The sequence below is a fragment of the Lutra lutra genome, chromosome 16 (genome assembly GCF_902655055.1).
Source record: "Lutra lutra chromosome 16, mLutLut1.2, whole genome shotgun sequence".
Lineage (NCBI taxonomy): Eukaryota > Metazoa > Chordata > Mammalia > Carnivora > Mustelidae > Lutra > Lutra lutra.
The window spans coordinates 23,670,085-23,685,773 of NC_062293.1; the positions used below are offsets into that span (position 1 = coordinate 23,670,085).

At 59.2% G+C, this 15,689-nt stretch overlaps 1 protein-coding gene across 2 annotated transcripts; it reads right to left on the reverse strand.

Annotated features, from left to right (window-relative positions):
- Nucleotides 1–326: 326 nt before the first annotated feature.
- OSBPL7 (oxysterol binding protein like 7) lies at nucleotides 327–15,466 on the reverse strand. 2 transcript variants are annotated; one of them, XM_047708405.1, is made up of 23 exons: nucleotides 15,310–15,466; nucleotides 13,822–13,976; nucleotides 13,566–13,691; nucleotides 13,332–13,385; nucleotides 12,596–12,709; nucleotides 12,173–12,271; nucleotides 11,945–12,062; nucleotides 11,227–11,330; nucleotides 10,788–10,880; nucleotides 10,570–10,702; nucleotides 10,390–10,484; nucleotides 10,106–10,201; nucleotides 9,315–9,452; nucleotides 8,655–8,748; nucleotides 7,721–7,968; nucleotides 7,438–7,575; nucleotides 3,802–3,865; nucleotides 3,611–3,689; nucleotides 2,309–2,453; nucleotides 2,051–2,195; nucleotides 1,832–1,958; nucleotides 1,512–1,634; nucleotides 327–1,360 (listed from the first exon to the last, which is right to left on the reverse strand). In XM_047708405.1, the coding sequence occupies exons 2-23, from the start codon at nucleotides 13,894–13,896 to the stop codon at nucleotides 1,252–1,254; spliced, it is 2,517 nt and encodes an 838-aa protein (XP_047564361.1). In that variant the 5' UTR covers nucleotides 13,897–13,976; nucleotides 15,310–15,466; the 3' UTR covers nucleotides 327–1,251. The 2 variants fall into 2 exon arrangements, 1 of the variants encoding a protein (XP_047564361.1); XR_007123511.1 differs by lacking the exon at nucleotides 327–1,360 and having other exon boundaries at nucleotides 1,832–1,914.
- Nucleotides 15,467–15,689: the final 223 nt, after the last annotated feature.

Here is a 15,689-nt window from a genome sequence, read left to right on the forward strand (position 1 = left end):
TTAGTCCAGGCAAGTGGGTAGCTGTGGGACTTCACGGAGCTCCAGCATATGTGTATGTATATATGTATTATGTATGTACATATTTGGTGGGTAGGGGAGGGGCAGAGGCAGGGGAAGAGGGAGAGAGAATCCCAAATAGGCACCATGCCCAGCATGGAGATCAACGTGGGGCTCAATCTCATGATCTGGAGATTGTGAGCTCGACATGGGGCTCGATCTCACCACCCGGAGATCATGACCTGAGCCAAAATCAAGAGTCAGTCACTCAACCCACTGAGCCACCCAGGCACCCCAAGGTTATGCGTTTTCAAATGAATGGTCTCAGGCCAAACTTTGGGACAGTCTTTATTGGAGCTGGAATGTCACTGTGATTCACCTTTCTCAGAAGCAGCCCGTGCGGAAATGAGCAGCAGGAGGGGTGGACACCCGGCACGGGCTGTCCAGGCTGCTTGGGGGACCCTGCTCGCCTGCAAGCAGTACGCGGACACACGCACACATGCACACACTCCCACACAAACTCACACTCTCTCGGGGGTTCTGAGGCCAGGCGCCCTGCCTGCTCCGTGGGCTCCCTGCCTCTGGGACAGGCCTCCTCCCCTCTGGGAGGGACCTGCTGAGCTGTGACGGAAGGAAACCGCTTGAAGACAAGGCCGAAGGAGCTAGAAGCCACAGGCATTTAGCAGTTTGGGGGAAGGGGGATCCAGGAGGACAGGAGAGATTGTCAAGGGCCAAGCAAAGGGAGCCCCACCGGGCCAGGGCATGGGGCAGAAGATGCTGGAGAGCAGCATGGGGGGGACGGGGGAGGAAGAAAACACCGTCTCTTCTCCTTCACTCAGTCCAACCGCACAGCTGGGGCCAGAGCCCTGGGCATAGGAAGCCTGGGGAGCGTTAAGGGGTCCCCTGTGTCCTAGGAAGGCACTAAATGGGGAACAGATCCTGGAGAGCCTGGAGTCTCCCCCAAGGACCTCAAGGGGGACAAAAGGGGAAATGATGGAGCAAGAAGGGGTTTACATGCTGGTTGTCCAGGGCAACGAGACTGGGGAAGCACAGATCCTGCTTCCCAGCCCAAACAGGGGGTGGGCAATGGGCTGAGATGCAGCCCCTCTGGCCGGCAGAGGGGACGGAGCCAGAGCCAGAGCTGCCCCTTTGGTCTCCAGGGCAGTGAGCGGGGGAACCTGGCCTGCCCTGTGTGTCCATGGGGGGCAGAGGCAGGAGGGAGGAATCCGAGCCTCCCGCCCCTGAGATCCGGGGCTACCAGAGCACAGCCCCATCCAGGTTCCCGTAGCCTGGCTCGGCCCGAAGCCTCCAGTATGTGTTGTTAGTCACCCACCACTCCTTCCCACTGCTGTCCGTCTGCCGCCTGTGGGAAGGAGAGGGCAGAACAGCCAGAATCAAGGCCGGGGTTCCCGGATGCTGCCTCCCACAGCCGGCCCCCCGCTCAGAGCAAGAAGGCGCTAAGGGAGGCAGAGGGGTGCCTGGAGGGCAGAGACCCTGGGAGAGGGCAGAGCTACCTGAAGAAGCGAGCCTGGTGGACGATATTGTTCTCCTCCATCACTCTGCGCCTGTCCCGCTGAAGCTGCTCGATCCTTCTCTTCTGGGCCTCAGCGGCCTGTATGTTCCCCTCCTCCAGGTACCTGAGCTTCCAGACGGCAGTCAGTGGAGCTGCCCCCTCCAGACCCAAGCCCTCTATGCCATGCCCAGCTCTGCCCCCACAAGGGACCCATCTCCTTGAGGCAACTCCAAGAGGGGAGGGCAGGCCCTCTCTGGTGGAAACCACCGTTGGGCAGTGAGAAGCCCAGCAGTTCTAGGGTGGGGCCCGGCGGACACTGACCTCTGGTCCGGCCGGAGCCGCGTGTCGGTGGAAGGCAGTGACCGCTTCAGCTCTGCCGTCAGCTCATTCAGCTCCAAGGCGAACTGAGTGAAGCCGAAGTTTCGCTCATGGTCTGGGGGCATCGAGTCTGGGGTGGGGGGAAGGCAAGGGGCTGGGGCTGGCGGAGGGTGCCAGAGCCGCCCTCACCCCCGCCCATCCCTCCGCGACCTCCCCACTTACTGGGTTTCCAGATGCACTGACCGCCGGGCAGGGTCCCCCGGTAGAGCCCCTCGTGCCACTTCCCGGAGAGTCGGTGGAGGACACGGCCGCTCCGGCTGAACACGGCACCCTGCACCTCGTGGACGTTGGAGCTCCAGTACTTGGCCTGGGGTGGGGGGTGGGGTGGGGGGGACCGGCACTCAGGGGCATGCCCCTCCCCTTGGTGGGGGGAGCGGAGCCGCTGGGGGCAGGCAGGCAGGGCCGGGGTGGCGCGCCCACCTTGCAGAAGGTGATCTTGCAGTGACAGGAGCTGTCCTGTGTGTTCCTGATGAGCACCTCCCCGTAGTGCTCGATCCAGCGCTGGCCGCTCAGGATGTTGTGAATGCAGGACGTCACCTTGTTCCACTCGAAGTGGTCCCCGAACCTGAGAGAGACAGAGCAGGGGAGGGCAGCTGACCGGCCCGGTGCAAATACCCCCCTGAGCCAGGGAGCGGGGCACAGGGGGTCTGTGGAGGGAGTGTGGGGTGCTGGTTCGGCCTCGGCTGTGAGGGATTGACGGATTTATCAAGCAGAGCAGCCTTCGCAGAAAATTTTGAGCCAACATGTCTCCGGCTCATTTGATAAAGTGCCTGAGGACCGAAGTCACGGGAATAAATACATAGACGGGGTCCCTGCCCTTGGGAGCCAGGGACCCGGGTAGCAATGTTCACATATAATCCCCAGGCCACTCCCCACGGCCACTGGGTACTGCTCACTACCCTTACTTTATAGAAGAGCAGACTCGAGGCTCTGGGGCATCAAGTCTCTTCACTGCTTGCATTAATTATTAAGTGGCAGAACCAAGACTCCCAGCCAGGACTTTGGACTCTGAAGGTCAGGGGTTTCTCGCCTGTGCACTGGCCTCTAGCTAACACCTAGGCCACACAGGCTAAGCTCCCTTCTTCTCTGGCTGTGGCCCCCACTTCTAAAATGGCATGAGGGATGCCTGGGTGGCTCCGTCGGTTGAGCGTCTGCCTTCAGCTCAGGTCACGATCCCAAGGGTCCTGGGATGGAGCCCCACATTGGGCTCCCTGCTCAGCAGGGAGCCTGCTTTTCTCTCTCCCTCTGCTGCTCCCCCTGCTTGTACTTGTGTGTGTGTGTGTGTGTGTGTGTGTGTGTGTGTGTGTGATAAATAAAACCTTTTTAAAATATATATAAAATAAAACAAGCTAATGAGGGTGTTTCAAATGTGGTTGTGATTGGTCTTGAGGTCCGTTTAGGTTTCGGGGATGGGGGTGTCTGGGTGTGTCCGTGCATTGGCTTGAAGTCTCAAATACGTTTCTTACTGTGAGTCATGGTCAAAAAAGTGTGAAAGCCACTGCATCAGATGACCTTGATGAGCCCTTCCAGCTCTACTATTCTAAGATTTTTCACCTTTCTTCATGCACAGCACTGTAAATGCAGGTGTAAAATGTAGACTCTGCCTCATCTCAAGCAGCTTCAGGCCAGACCTTTTTATCCTGTCCCTACCACCTTGCCACGCCAGCCCAGAGGAATACCTGTGGGCTGGGCCTAGGCTGCTGAGCACTTATGAACACCCACCTGGGGAGGCTGACGTTGACCGTCCCCACAGGCACAATCTCCAAGGATTTGCCCCAGAACTTGTTCTTCCACTTCATGTCTAGAGGTGGATTGGGAGAGAGGGAGAAATGAGACCAGAGAGTTCCAGAGCCCACCCCCTGCCACATGTCCTTCACCCCCACATCCACCCCACCATGCCCCCCACTCCTCACCTTGCCAGAAGACGAAGTTCTCAGACTCTGCATGGCATGCCGAGATGGGGGGGTGGTGGGAGACCTTGGGGGGCAAAGAAGGTCTTTGACACTGACCCTGAGGACCATGGGGTCCACTGGTGACCCCATGGCTTCCTGAAATCTCTAACCCCCCCACTCCTAGTTCCCCTTCAACCCAGAAGACCAGTTAGTTCCAGGTCTCTTGTCTCTGTCGTCTTTGGCCACCACCCAAATTCTGTCGTCCTCTCTTCTCCCATGGGGCTTCACATTCCCCCTTCTCATTCACTCCCCCGAGAGCCCCAAAAGCCCTGTTCCAGCTGACAAGGTCCTCTAGCAGTGACACTGGGGCCTCCTCCAGTGCTCTGCCTGGAAGCCAGCCCTCCCGAGGACCCTCTCTCCCCACATTGTCTTCTTTCTCAGCCTCCACACCACAGCTCTGGAAAAACCTGGCCTTGATCTCCTTGGAACAGCTCCATATCTGGAATTTGAACTCGGGTATCCCACAGCCCACAGCCTGGTCTATCTCCCCATTCCCTGTGGCCCATGGCCCCTGCCAAAATGCCCGGCTGCTCTGGCTCCTAGTGGCCTGTCAGCCCTGGCTTCACCTCCTTCCAACCTGGCTGAGCTCGCTCCGTCGCCTGTACCCTGTCACCCAGCACCCTGGACAACTCGCCGCCACCACCCACCGCAACACCTAGCATTAGTCAGCCTCCTCCGTGCCCAGCCCTGGCTCCCTGCTCTTCAGACACAGCCACCGGGCCGCAGGGCACACACAGCACTGGGAACAACACACTGGGAACTTGAGGACCGACACCCAAACCATCCCTTTCATACCACACGAACCCCCCACAATCAGAGGGAAAGCAGAGAGGGCAACTCCTTCCACCAACTTACAGCTCCCACCCTGATCCCACTCCCCTGAAACCCACTGCCAGGCCCAGCCCCTCCTACCACTTCCTGCAGGCTCCTCCCTCCCCATCCCCCCTGCCCTGCAGCCCTCCCTCTCCATTTCTCTTTCTCTCTGAGTAGAAATATCTTCTGTTTCTTCCACCTTGGAGCACCTGGGTGGCTCAGCCGACTAAGAGCATCTCACTCTTAGTTTCGGCTCAGGTCATGATCTCGGGGTCCTGAGATCGAGCCCCGCGGCTGGCTCTTCACTCAGCGCACTCTACTTGTCCCTCTGCTCCTCCCCCCTGCCCTTTACTCTCTCTGTCTCTAAAATACATAAATAAAATCTTAAAAAAAAAAAGAGTTAAAAAAAAAAGAGTAAATCTTTCTTTTCTGGACACACACACCTTTGTCCAAACATGCACAAAACCAACACTAGGAGCACTGGTTCCCTCACAAGGGCGAGCCAGGGATCATTTTCTACCGTACTTTAGGACTGCGTGAACTTTTCACTCTGTTTTCAAAAACACTTAAAGGTGCCTGTGTGGCTCAGTCAGTTAAGCGTCTGCCATCAGCTCAGGTCATGATCTTGAGGTCCTGGGACCGAGCCCCAAGTTGGGCTCCCTTCTCAGTGGGGAGCCTGCTTCTCCCTCCCTCTGCTCCTCCCCCTGCTAGTCCTCTCTCTCTCTCTTTCTCTGTCTCAAATAAATAAATAAAGTCATTTAAAAAAAAAAAAAAAACAGGGGCACCTGGGTGGCTCAGTGGGTTAAAGCCTCTGCCTTCGGCTCAGGTCATGATCCGAGTCCTGGGATCGAGCCCCACATCGGGCTCTCTGCTCGGCGGGGAGCCTGCTTCCTCCTCTCTCTCTGCCTGCCTCTCTGCCTACTTGTGTCTGTCAGATAAATAAATACAACCTTTAAAAAAAAAACAGTTAGGGGCGCCTGGGTGGCTCAGTGGGTTAAGCCGCTGCCTTCGGCTCAGGTCATGATCTCGGAGTCCTGGGATCGAGTCCCGCATCGGGCTCTCTGCTCAGCAGGGAGCCTGCTTCCTCCTGTCTCTCTGCCTGCCTCTCTGCCTGCTTGTGATCTCTCTCTGTCAAATAAATTTAAAAAAAAAATTAAAAAATAAAAAAAAACAGTTAAAATCTAAACAAACAAAAAAACTGCTTCCACTTCACCCCTACCTCTGGCTGAAACCCACTCTCCCTCTTCTTTCCCTCCAGGTAAAATTTTTTGGAAACAATTTGCATTTTTCTCTATTTTAATTTAATCTAATTTAATTTATTTTGAGAGAGAGAGATAGATTAAACTCACACACAAGTGGGGTGGGGCAGAGGGAGGACAGAATCCCAAGCAGTCTCCCTGCCTAGCACAGAGCCCCACACAGGGCTCGATCTCATGACCTTGAGATCATGACCTGAGCTGAAATCAAGAGTCAGTCACTTAACTGACTGAGCCACCCAAGTGCCCCTAATTTTATTTTTTAAAGTAAGCTCTACACTCCCAACATGGGACTTGAACTCACAACCCTGAGATCAAGAGTCACATGCTTTACTGACTGAGCCAGCCAGATGACCCATTTAATTCTATTTTAAGTAGCATTTTTCTCTGTTTTACTTCTTTTTACTACACACCCACTGTAATCCAGGCTCGGCCCTCAGCCTTCTTCTGAAACCTCCCTCACTTGGTTAAACCAACGACACTTTCTGGAAGTCCTGTGGACTATCTGCCCACCCCTTCCCCTCAGAGCTCCTCTGCCTTCCCTGCCCATCCTCCTCTCCAGACTCTCCCCTGGAGCAGCCCGTGACATCACCCGTCCTCTAAGCGGGGGATTCCTGGGTCTGTCCGCCCCACCCTGTGCTCGAGGAGCTCCGTGCCCACATGGCTCAGGGCCTCCTGGACATCTCCCCCTGGAAGTCAAGCCCACGTGGACAAGGAGTCTCCCTAATTCAGTTACCTTCCTCTCCCCCTTCCCATCCTGCTCACTGGCATGGCCACACACCTGCCGAATCCCCCAAACCAGAAATTCCAGGCCACCCCAACTTCTCCCGACCGTCGACCACCTCCCCTATCCCTTAGGCATAACAACATTCTGTTGACCACCGAGTCCTGTCAGGAGCAACACACACACACACACACACACACACACACATACACAGCTGCTGAGTCCAATGTCCACGCGAGCCGGTGGCCAAGGGCAGGTCCTCAGCAGCTCTCACAGGGCTGACCGCAATGGCCTTCTAACAGCCTTCTCTCACCCGTCCTCCCACGAATGTTCTTTACAGAGTGCAATTCCGAGCCTGTCACTCTACTCCCTAAAACCCTCCCATCGCCTTCGCCTTCAGGATATGGAAACAACCACTTCACCTACAGGGCTCCTCAGGGTTTGGCCCTGGCTGGCTTCCAGCTGTGTCTCTTGCTCTTCCTAACCAGGCTCCCTCTGTCCCTTTACACGGTCTGGAGCATCCCGTTGGAGCATCCCGTTCTCCAAGCCCCGCCCACCCCATACTCCTGGTGCCTGTCAATTCCTCCCTCAAGGCTTAGCCCGCCACATTAGCCCCCAGAGCCTGCCTTCCCAGGTGGAACCGACTAGTGGCCGGAGAGCCTCTGGGGTCCCAGCTCTGGAACCTGGCACAGCCACTCCTTGTTTCCAGTAGGTCCCCGCACTCAGCAGAGAGCTCCCTGGATAAGGCTGGCTGCCCCATGCTCTCCCCCAGGTCCCGGCCCTAAAAGCCTACGAGGCCCACACCTGCTCACTGATGAATCGGAAGCCCCGGTCGGGCCGCTCGCACTCATAGGTCTCCCCCAGGACGGGGTTGAAGGGCTTACAGCCTGCTCGGTGGTACGTGGACGAGTAGGCAGACACGGCGAAGGCCGCAATGTACACCTGCAGGGGGGAGGGCGGGGAGAGCCGGCTGGGTCGGGGGAGGAGGATCAGGGAGGGGGGTTGCCACCCCACTGCAGGCGAGGACCCGGGGCTGAGGTGGAAGGCCAGCAGCGAGGAGTAGCCGGGCCGGGAAATGTTGGGGTACCATGCGCTCGCAGGGGTCGGCCGTGCGGCTGGCCCGGTCCAGGAGGCTGCTGTACTCGAGCTCCTCACACAGCCGCTGCAGGGTGTTGAGCGGCTCGTTGAGCTGCACGGGCATGGACACCTTGGACAGGTCCTTGCCGATGTTGTTCCGTAGTATGTTCCACAGGCTCACGTCGGTTCCTGGCCCGCTGGCTGCCGGCAGACAGCGGCGACGCGGGGGCCCTGCAGCTCTCCCTGGAACACACGCCCCTGAGGCCCACCAGGCCACGTCACTCCCCCTCTGGGCACGGCATCCAGACCCAGCTGGTACACAGGCCAGCCCGAGGTGGCGCCCCCGCCTCCACAGAGGGGTTCCTAGATAGACTCACACCCAAGCCCCTCTCTGGACTCAGGGCAGTGCAGGTGGGGAGCCAATTGCAAACACGTTTCTGGGGGATTAGGGGGGCAGTGGGGTGAGAATCACTCTGAGGGGGCGGTCCCCGCCACTGGAAACCCTGCACCCTAGAAGCCCCCACCCTTATCTTCAGTTCCCCTCCATAAACAAAGAAACTGATTTCAGGTTATATTCAACCCATTTTACAGATAAGGAAACCGGCTCCAAGAAGTAAAATGTCATGTCCAAAGCCACACTGCTAAAGAGTGGCAAGGTGGTAGCTTCCACCTGTGTATCAGGCCCTATGCGAACCTTCTCAGAAGATTGCACTGGACGCTAGCCCCCAGGCTTGAGCCTGGCCCACCCCCAGAGCCACTCTGGGAACACTCTGTAGCTCACAGCTTAGCCTTCCTCATCTCCTGGGGTCACTTCTGGAGTCAGCATCCCAAGCTGTCAGTCCACCAACCACCCTGAGAGACTGCCTCCCAGGGGCCTGGGCTGTGGACAAACACCATTTCTACCCCTCCCCCAGCCCCTCCGTGGCCACACACCCAGTGGGCACCTTTCTGATGGCGCTCAGCTCCCCTGAGGTCCAGCACCTCCTCAGACAAGCTGGTGGTGATTTCACTGGTACACGACTCCTCCTCCTCTGAGCCCTGGGACAGGACAGATGAGAGGCTGGGCAGACGGCCTCCCTGGGCAGCTGGGCAGTACCCAGGGCCTGGCAAGACTCTGCCCAGCTCATCTGTTGATGGGAAGGGGAAGACATGTATTTGGGTGGGGTGGGGGGGCACGGCGGTCTAAGCCCTAAGACCGGCCTCACGGAGTGTGCCCTGCCACTTTGGGAGGGGGATGCCTGGCCCTCTCACTGCTCAAGGACTTGGTGGCACACAGGGACTGGGCAGCACGGCATTGCTGAGATCCAGGCTCCGGGGCAGAGGTCAGGGGTCAGAGGTCAGGGGAGTACTGGGGCTGAGAGGCTCGCAGGAAGATGGCGGGGTGAGGCTGAGGCAGTCATCTTGCTGGAGAACCGAGGGGGATAAAGCACATTGAACTGGAGGAACGATTCCCAGCAGAGACTTCTGAGCAGGGACACAAACCCAGCAGGTCTGGACGTGTTGCCAGAGACAGCAGTCGAGGCGTTAGAAAGGATTTGGGAATCTACAAATTCTAGTCTCTCCGTACCCCATCCCAATTTCCCCAGGGTCCTCCCCAACCTTACCTCATTTTCAGAAGAGCTGGCAGAGAGGAGAACCTCACAGGCATCAAAGAACTCTGTGTGGGAATCGGCGAGGGACAGGATGCTGCTCTGGGACAGCTGGGGGGTCAGCTCCCGCCCCTTCGTGTACAGAGCTTCTTGCTGTGGGACGGACAGATGTCAGGCTGGGCTCCCCGGGGAGGGAGAAAACATGGTGGAACAGGAAGGCGTGATGGAAGGAACTGGGAACAAGAAGACACAGGTTCCCTGCAACCGCTCACCCTGCCTGGGCACCAACTCTGAGCCCAGCTCCAGGGCTTACGTGAGTATTAACACAAGCCATCCCGACACTCCCCCTATGCGGCAGGTGCAATTAGGACACACACACCCCCTTTACAGGTCAGGACACTGAGGCTCAGGGTCACAAAGGAGGCGTGCAATGGAGCCAAATGGAAACCATGGAGCCCGGCCCCAGAGTCTGTGCTCAGAACGCCTAAGTCCCAGCTCAGCCAACCCTCAAGCTGCAATTGTGGGAGCCTGGTCCCCCATCAGATTCTTTGGGTCCCCGTTTCCTCCACCATGAACTTGAGGGTAAGGACCATGGCCTCACAGGACTCCGAATTAATGGTAAAATCACTCTGCACACACTGGCCGGGCAGGAATGACCATGATGAGGCTGTTGCCAATGTTACAAGAAAGGGCTGGAGTTAGGACTCCTGGGCCCTGTTTTGGGTCTGAGGACCAAGGGTGCCTTCACTTCTACCGAGGAGGAAGGTTCAGGAGAAAGGGTCCCCACAGGCCAGCCTGGCTCCTACCTCCTCAGGGTTGAGGGAGCTGAAGGAGTCTGCAGTGGTGTCCGAGGAGACAGAGAGTGAGTGGAGGCGCCTCGGGCCAGCGGAGGCCTCAGAGACCTGCAGGGAGAGGGTGAGAGGCCAGGGGCCAGGAGGACAGAGCCCTCCCCAGCCCACCACGCTGATCTCTGCCTACACTGCCTCTGTCCACCGCTCTCGCCCCAGACCCAGCTCGGCTCTCGCCCCAGGCCTTCGGGCCTCAGCCTCCAGCCCTCTCCTCCCATGACTCCCTGTTCCCCGAGCCTCACCCCTGTCCGTGACAGCTCTGAACCCTGGTGCAGGTCCCTCAGGTGGTCCCACTCGGCGGTGAGGGCGGCCAGGACACTGCTGAGGGAGTTGTGCACTGTGGGGACAGGGGGCAGGCGTCAGATTCCTCTTTCTCTCCCTCCACCTGCTTGGTCCCTGCTGCCCCGCCCCCACGCACTCACCCTTCTGGGCCAGCGCCCAGAAAGTCCGCTGCAAGTGAGCGTAGTCGGGAGGGGGCAGCCCGCGGGGGCCTGAGGGGTCCCGGGACTCCAGGTAGCGAGACAGGTTGGGAACAGAGCCATGGAGACGACCAACCTGTAGGTGAAGGTCAGGGGTCAAAGGTGACAGCCTCTTTTTGGGGCCTCCCACCGGGCAGCTTGGGGTCCACACCTTTCCTCACCCGCCCAATCGTGTCATCCTTGGCAAAGCTCTGTGTACACCACATGCGGCTGGTCCGCTTCCCCTTCCTGGGTCTCTCCGTCGTCCCTGAGGCCTGGCACATGGAAGACCGCGGGGAGGTGGGGGGCGAGTGTCACTCAGGGTGGGGAGAAGGACAGCAACCACAAAAGCCAAGGAAAGAGGCAGATGGGCCCAGAGGGTGGGCCCAGAAACATCTGACATTGTAGAGGAAGAAGAAAGACTCCCTAGCGATGCGCGGGTACAGCAGGAAGGGTTCAGCCCCAAGGGGCAGAGAGAGACCCGGAGATGGCCTGGACGTGGGAGGGGAGCCAGCCAGGCACACGCGTGGGTCTCCAGGGAAGTGCAATGTGTAAGGGGGCCTGGGGCTCTGTCCCAGGGAAGCAGTGGGAGTCCCGTGGGCTTCTCCCCACTGGCCTCACCTGGTGCGTGGGGATAACAGGGGCTGAGGGGATCCGGTGCAGGGACTCCAGGCTCTGGAGGAGTCTGTGTAGTTCCTGGAGCTTCCCCTGACACTCTGAGAGCTCTGCGGGAAGAAGGAATGAGGAAGTCCCTCTCCCAGGTACCCCAAAGTCTGTCCCTCCGCTTCCCGTCCTCCTCCAAACACTTCAGCCAGCAGCCACAGACCCCGGACCTTCGGCTCAGGAGCCCAGAGCAGCTGCCACGTCTCAGCCTGGGGCCAGGCCTCACGTTGGATTCCTGAGAGGGCTGGCATCCCAGCCCCCACAGCCTCCATGACACACCTTAACTCTGCTGCTTCCGCACAGACTGACCCTTTCTGTCCCCACTTGCTGGTGCTTCCCTCTCCCGGGCCAGCATCACAGGTGCCCCCTCCAGGAACCCGGCTCTAGGGCCCGCCCCATTCCTCCCTGGACTGGCATTCTGTATCTTCTTATTGGGGAGTCTGGGCCCTGAGTCCTGTCGGTGTGCCCGGGGCACCAGCCCTGTCCTCCTCTCTAGGACTGGTGCTCCCCAGGGCAGGCCCAAGTAGACCCGGTCAGTTGGAGGCCAAGGCTGTCTCCTCCAGCAGCCCAGGGTCCCAGAGGCAGGGGACAGTCTTGCTTCCTGTGACTGCTGATGCCATCTAGACCCAATAACACGGGCCCTGCCCACAGAGGCACAGTGCCGTGGGCTCCTCACCATGAGAGCAGCGGTCTAGCCCATCACTGTCCCTCAGCCAGGAAGACACCTTCTCCCGAGGTCCAACCCCAGGTAGAGCCGAGGCGCTGCCAGCTGCTGGAAGCTGGGCACCAGGAACCTGTGGGGTGAGTCAAGGGTGAGGCGGGACAGTTCCCGCCTCCCTTGGTCTCATGGTTCCCTGAAGCCACCATCCCTCTGTCACCTGCCCCTGCACAGGGCCCTTCTTACCTTCCGGTGAGTGGTGCTGGGAAGCGAGCCTCGGGGCATGGCTAGGCGGTGGGCACGAAGCTGTGCTACCCAGCTCTGGAACAGGTCCTGGGATTTGATCTGCAGAGGGGGTGGAGACGGGGACAGAAACATGAAAGGAAGGACTGTTTCACCGGGGCAGGAAGTCAGGGCTCTGATCCCTAGGCAAGTGGTCTCCCCCTCTGGTCCCCAGCTTGGGCAAAGGCTTCCTGCAGGGAGGCAGGGCACAGCTTCCCCCTTGGTTGAAGAAGGAAGGCGGTTTGCCATTGGCCATTGCATAGACGGTTACTCCCTTACTGTCAACCTCAGGAACAGACCCTCTGCCCCCACTCGTCTCTCCAGTAGTGCCCCTGTGTCTCTGCTAGGCTGGGGCCCAAGCCACTACTTGGCTCCCAGGAATGTCACCTTGAGGTGGTAGATGTTGTCTTCAGTGTCAAGGTCAATGCGCTGGGCCTTTTTGTTGATGGACATGACAGACAGTCGGACGTCAATGGAGCCATGAAGCTTGCCCTTGGTGATCTGGAGTGGAGGGTTGGCAGGGGGGAAATGGGACTGTTTTTAGGCCCCTGGGGACCAGAGAGCCACCATCTTCCTGAGGCTCAAGGGCCAGGCAGTGGGTTCACCCTTGTCCCCAAGTCACAGCATCGGCAGGGACTTGTCAGTCATCCTCCTGTGCACACAACTATGTGCACACAACCCCACTATGTCAAGTCCCATTCTGAACTTCAGGGAGTAAGGGAGCAAGGAAAACTGCTCTCAGGAATCTGCAAGGCTGAGAAGGCAAACACCCTCTCGGAGGGAGAACCTGAGCACGCGGGTCTTTGGTTCCTGTCCCCAGCACAGGAAGGGGATGAGGGCACGGATGAGAAAGCTCCCGCTTCCTGGATGCTAATTTTTGTGTGGGGGAGTGTTTCGAGGGCCTTCGCCAAGAGGACAACCTGACAAACAGGGGGTCATACTCTCTCCATCTTAGAGATGAGGGAGTTGGGGCCCAGGGAAGGAACTTGCCCAGGACCCCACACCCAGAAGTGGTGTAACTGGGATCAGACCCTGCTCTGGTCGACTCCAGAAGTCCCCTGCCTATTTGGAGCATTCTGGGGCCACACTTATCCCCCGACCCCCGGCAGAGGCCCTGACTCACGTCTTGCTGCGTGGTTGCATAATGAAGGATCCCATCCTCGAGCACAAAGTATCTCTGTGATGTGGCCCAGAAGGAACGAGAATCCAGGAGGCCGAGAGAAAAGGGTTTGGGGAGAGAGCAACCACACACGTGGACTTTTCCGCACGCGCGGGCACACGCAACCTCCCCCACCTCCCCCCCACCCCCACCGCCCGCCTCTGCATCTGGCCCCTCCCTTCACCCTGCCCACCCCACCTTGTGCCAGCCCTTCAGAGGCCACTTCCTTTTCTTGAGCAGGTGGCCTTCCTTCCTCTCCGGCATGACACCCTCTGCTCCCAGCCTGCTCCGAGGCTCCTCGACCACCTCCCACAGCTCAGAGGCCTGCAGTCCAGGACAGAGAGGAAGGACAGTGGCTGGGAAGGTGACCAAATCTGCCCCCCACTTTTGGGCCAAGCTCTATCCGCAACCCCCACCCCCCACAACCGCCACTGCCTGCTTCCCACCCGCAGACCTGCTGGGCACTGCTCGGCTTTGCAGACTGAACGCTCTCGGCCAACGAGTTAGGGACCCTCTCTTGCAAGTCCATGGAGAAGCGAGCGGCTGCTCCCTGCCGAGAAGGTGGAGCGGGGTGGAAGGAGAAGGATGTCACCTTGTCCTGAGTGGACCCTTGAAGCAAGAGAGAGACCCCATGAGCACAGGCCTTGCTATCACCTTCTCCGCCTCCACCCCATCCCGCAATGTCTGAGATAAGAGCTCACGGATGTCTACTCACCGGCCAGGCCTCTCTGAGTCTGTCGCTTCCCCACCCTGGGCCGGTTTCCCTGCCCACACCCCATGGCTGCGGCCACTGCTCAGAGAGGTGAACGGGCTGAACTAGCACGCAGCCCGCAGGCGGGTGCCGAGAGAAAACCACAAGAGTCCGCCCAGCCCCACCTTGGGCCCACACTCTCAGGCTCTAGGAAACACTCAGTGCTTTCTCTGGAGGATTCCCTGGGGGTGATCAGAGATGGGTCATGGGAGTGAAAAAAGAGGCTCTAAAAAAGGACAGAGGAACTCAGAGACTGGACTTCTGGACCCCTGGACATCGCTCCACCCCGCTGCCACCATCAGTTGGAGACCACTCTGCCGTGATCGCTCTGCAGAACGCTCATAACCCCTTCATCCCAACTCCCTACCAATCAGTCTCCAGGTCCTCTATCTTCTGCATGGGGAAACTGAGGCCTGAGACCGCACCCCCCATCCCCATTGTTCCCTGCGCCTTTACCCTGGGATGCCTGCCTGAGACCCTCAGTACCCCCCACAAAGCCTCCCTTTATCCTCCCAGTCCTTGGGGCTCCTGAGAAGTACCACCCACCCGGAGAGAGCAGGGGACTGGGCCCATGGAGGCACTGTGTGCAGGAGAAGAGGTGGCCGAGAATATGCCAAGGTCCACACAGGTCCCGCAGCAGTGCCCACAGGCGCCCTTGGCACCAGCCCTGGCCGTCCTGGCTCCACGGGGAGATCAATAATGCATGAGGCTCTGTGTGTGTGAGACAGGGAGGGGACTGGAGGGGCGAGGCTGGCCCGAGGCTGGGCAAACAGCTCAGATCTTCCAATGGAGCCAGCAAGCACCTGAGGAACTGAGACCAGGAAGGGGCAGGGACGCAGTGGGGTTGTGGTGGCCGGGAGGCTGGGACGGAGGGGTCCAGAGTGCAAGACGCTGACCCGGGGAGTTGGGGGGCAAAACTCCTGCTTCTTGGCCATTGAAAGTTCCCAAACTCTTCCAGTGTTTGGGTACCTCTGTGCCCTTTTCCTGGCCCTGGAGGATCCCGGACCCTCACTGCAGGCGGGTGGAGGCGGAGGCTCTGCCCTGAGGGGGTGCAGGGTCGAGGTGAGCCAGGTCAGTGCCCCGTTTCTACTTCCATTCCCACCCCCATCTCCGGAGGGGCAGACCCGCCAGCTTCAGGTGGGAGGAAGCCTGCCCGGGGGATGTCAGCTGATGCCAACGTGGCCCCCTTACCCCAGGGTCCATGGACGCCAGTGCTCCTTGGCCCGCGCACGGCTCTGCCTCTGAGTCACCGTCTCCGAGTGGCCCGCTCCCTCCTCACGGAGCTGAGCAGTGGCAGCAGCTGCTGCAGGAACCAGGAAGGAAGGAGACGTCGGAGCCTCCTCTCCAGCCGGATCTCCCCACCTCCCCCTCCCCGGCCCCTCCTCTGCCAAGCTCCGGGCGGCCGCTCAGCTCTGCCCCCCTGCTCCTGGGAGGACTCAGGGCTGAACGGACTCCCCAGCACCAAGGTAGCTTGGGAGTGGGGGCAGAGTCCCCACTGGGCGCCATTCCAGACAGATCACGGAGGACTAGGGAGCTGCTGGCCTCAGGCCAGCGTTGGTAAAGGGTTTACT

Excerpts from the sequence above, each read along its gene's own strand:
- OSBPL7 (XM_047708405.1), bottom strand. The coding sequence starts at position 13,896 with ATGGACTTGCAAGAGAGGGTCCCTAACTCGTTGGCCGAGAGCGTTCAG. Across the intron at positions 12,063-12,172 it reads CCAGCACCACTCACCGGAAG|GTTCCTGGTGCCCAGCTTCC; the intron begins GTAAGAAGGGCC and ends CTCACCCCACAG. Across the intron at positions 7,969-8,654 it reads AGCTGAGCGCCATCAGAAAG|GGGCGTGTGTTCCAGGGAGA; the intron begins GTGCCCACTGGG and ends GGTGGGCCTCAG.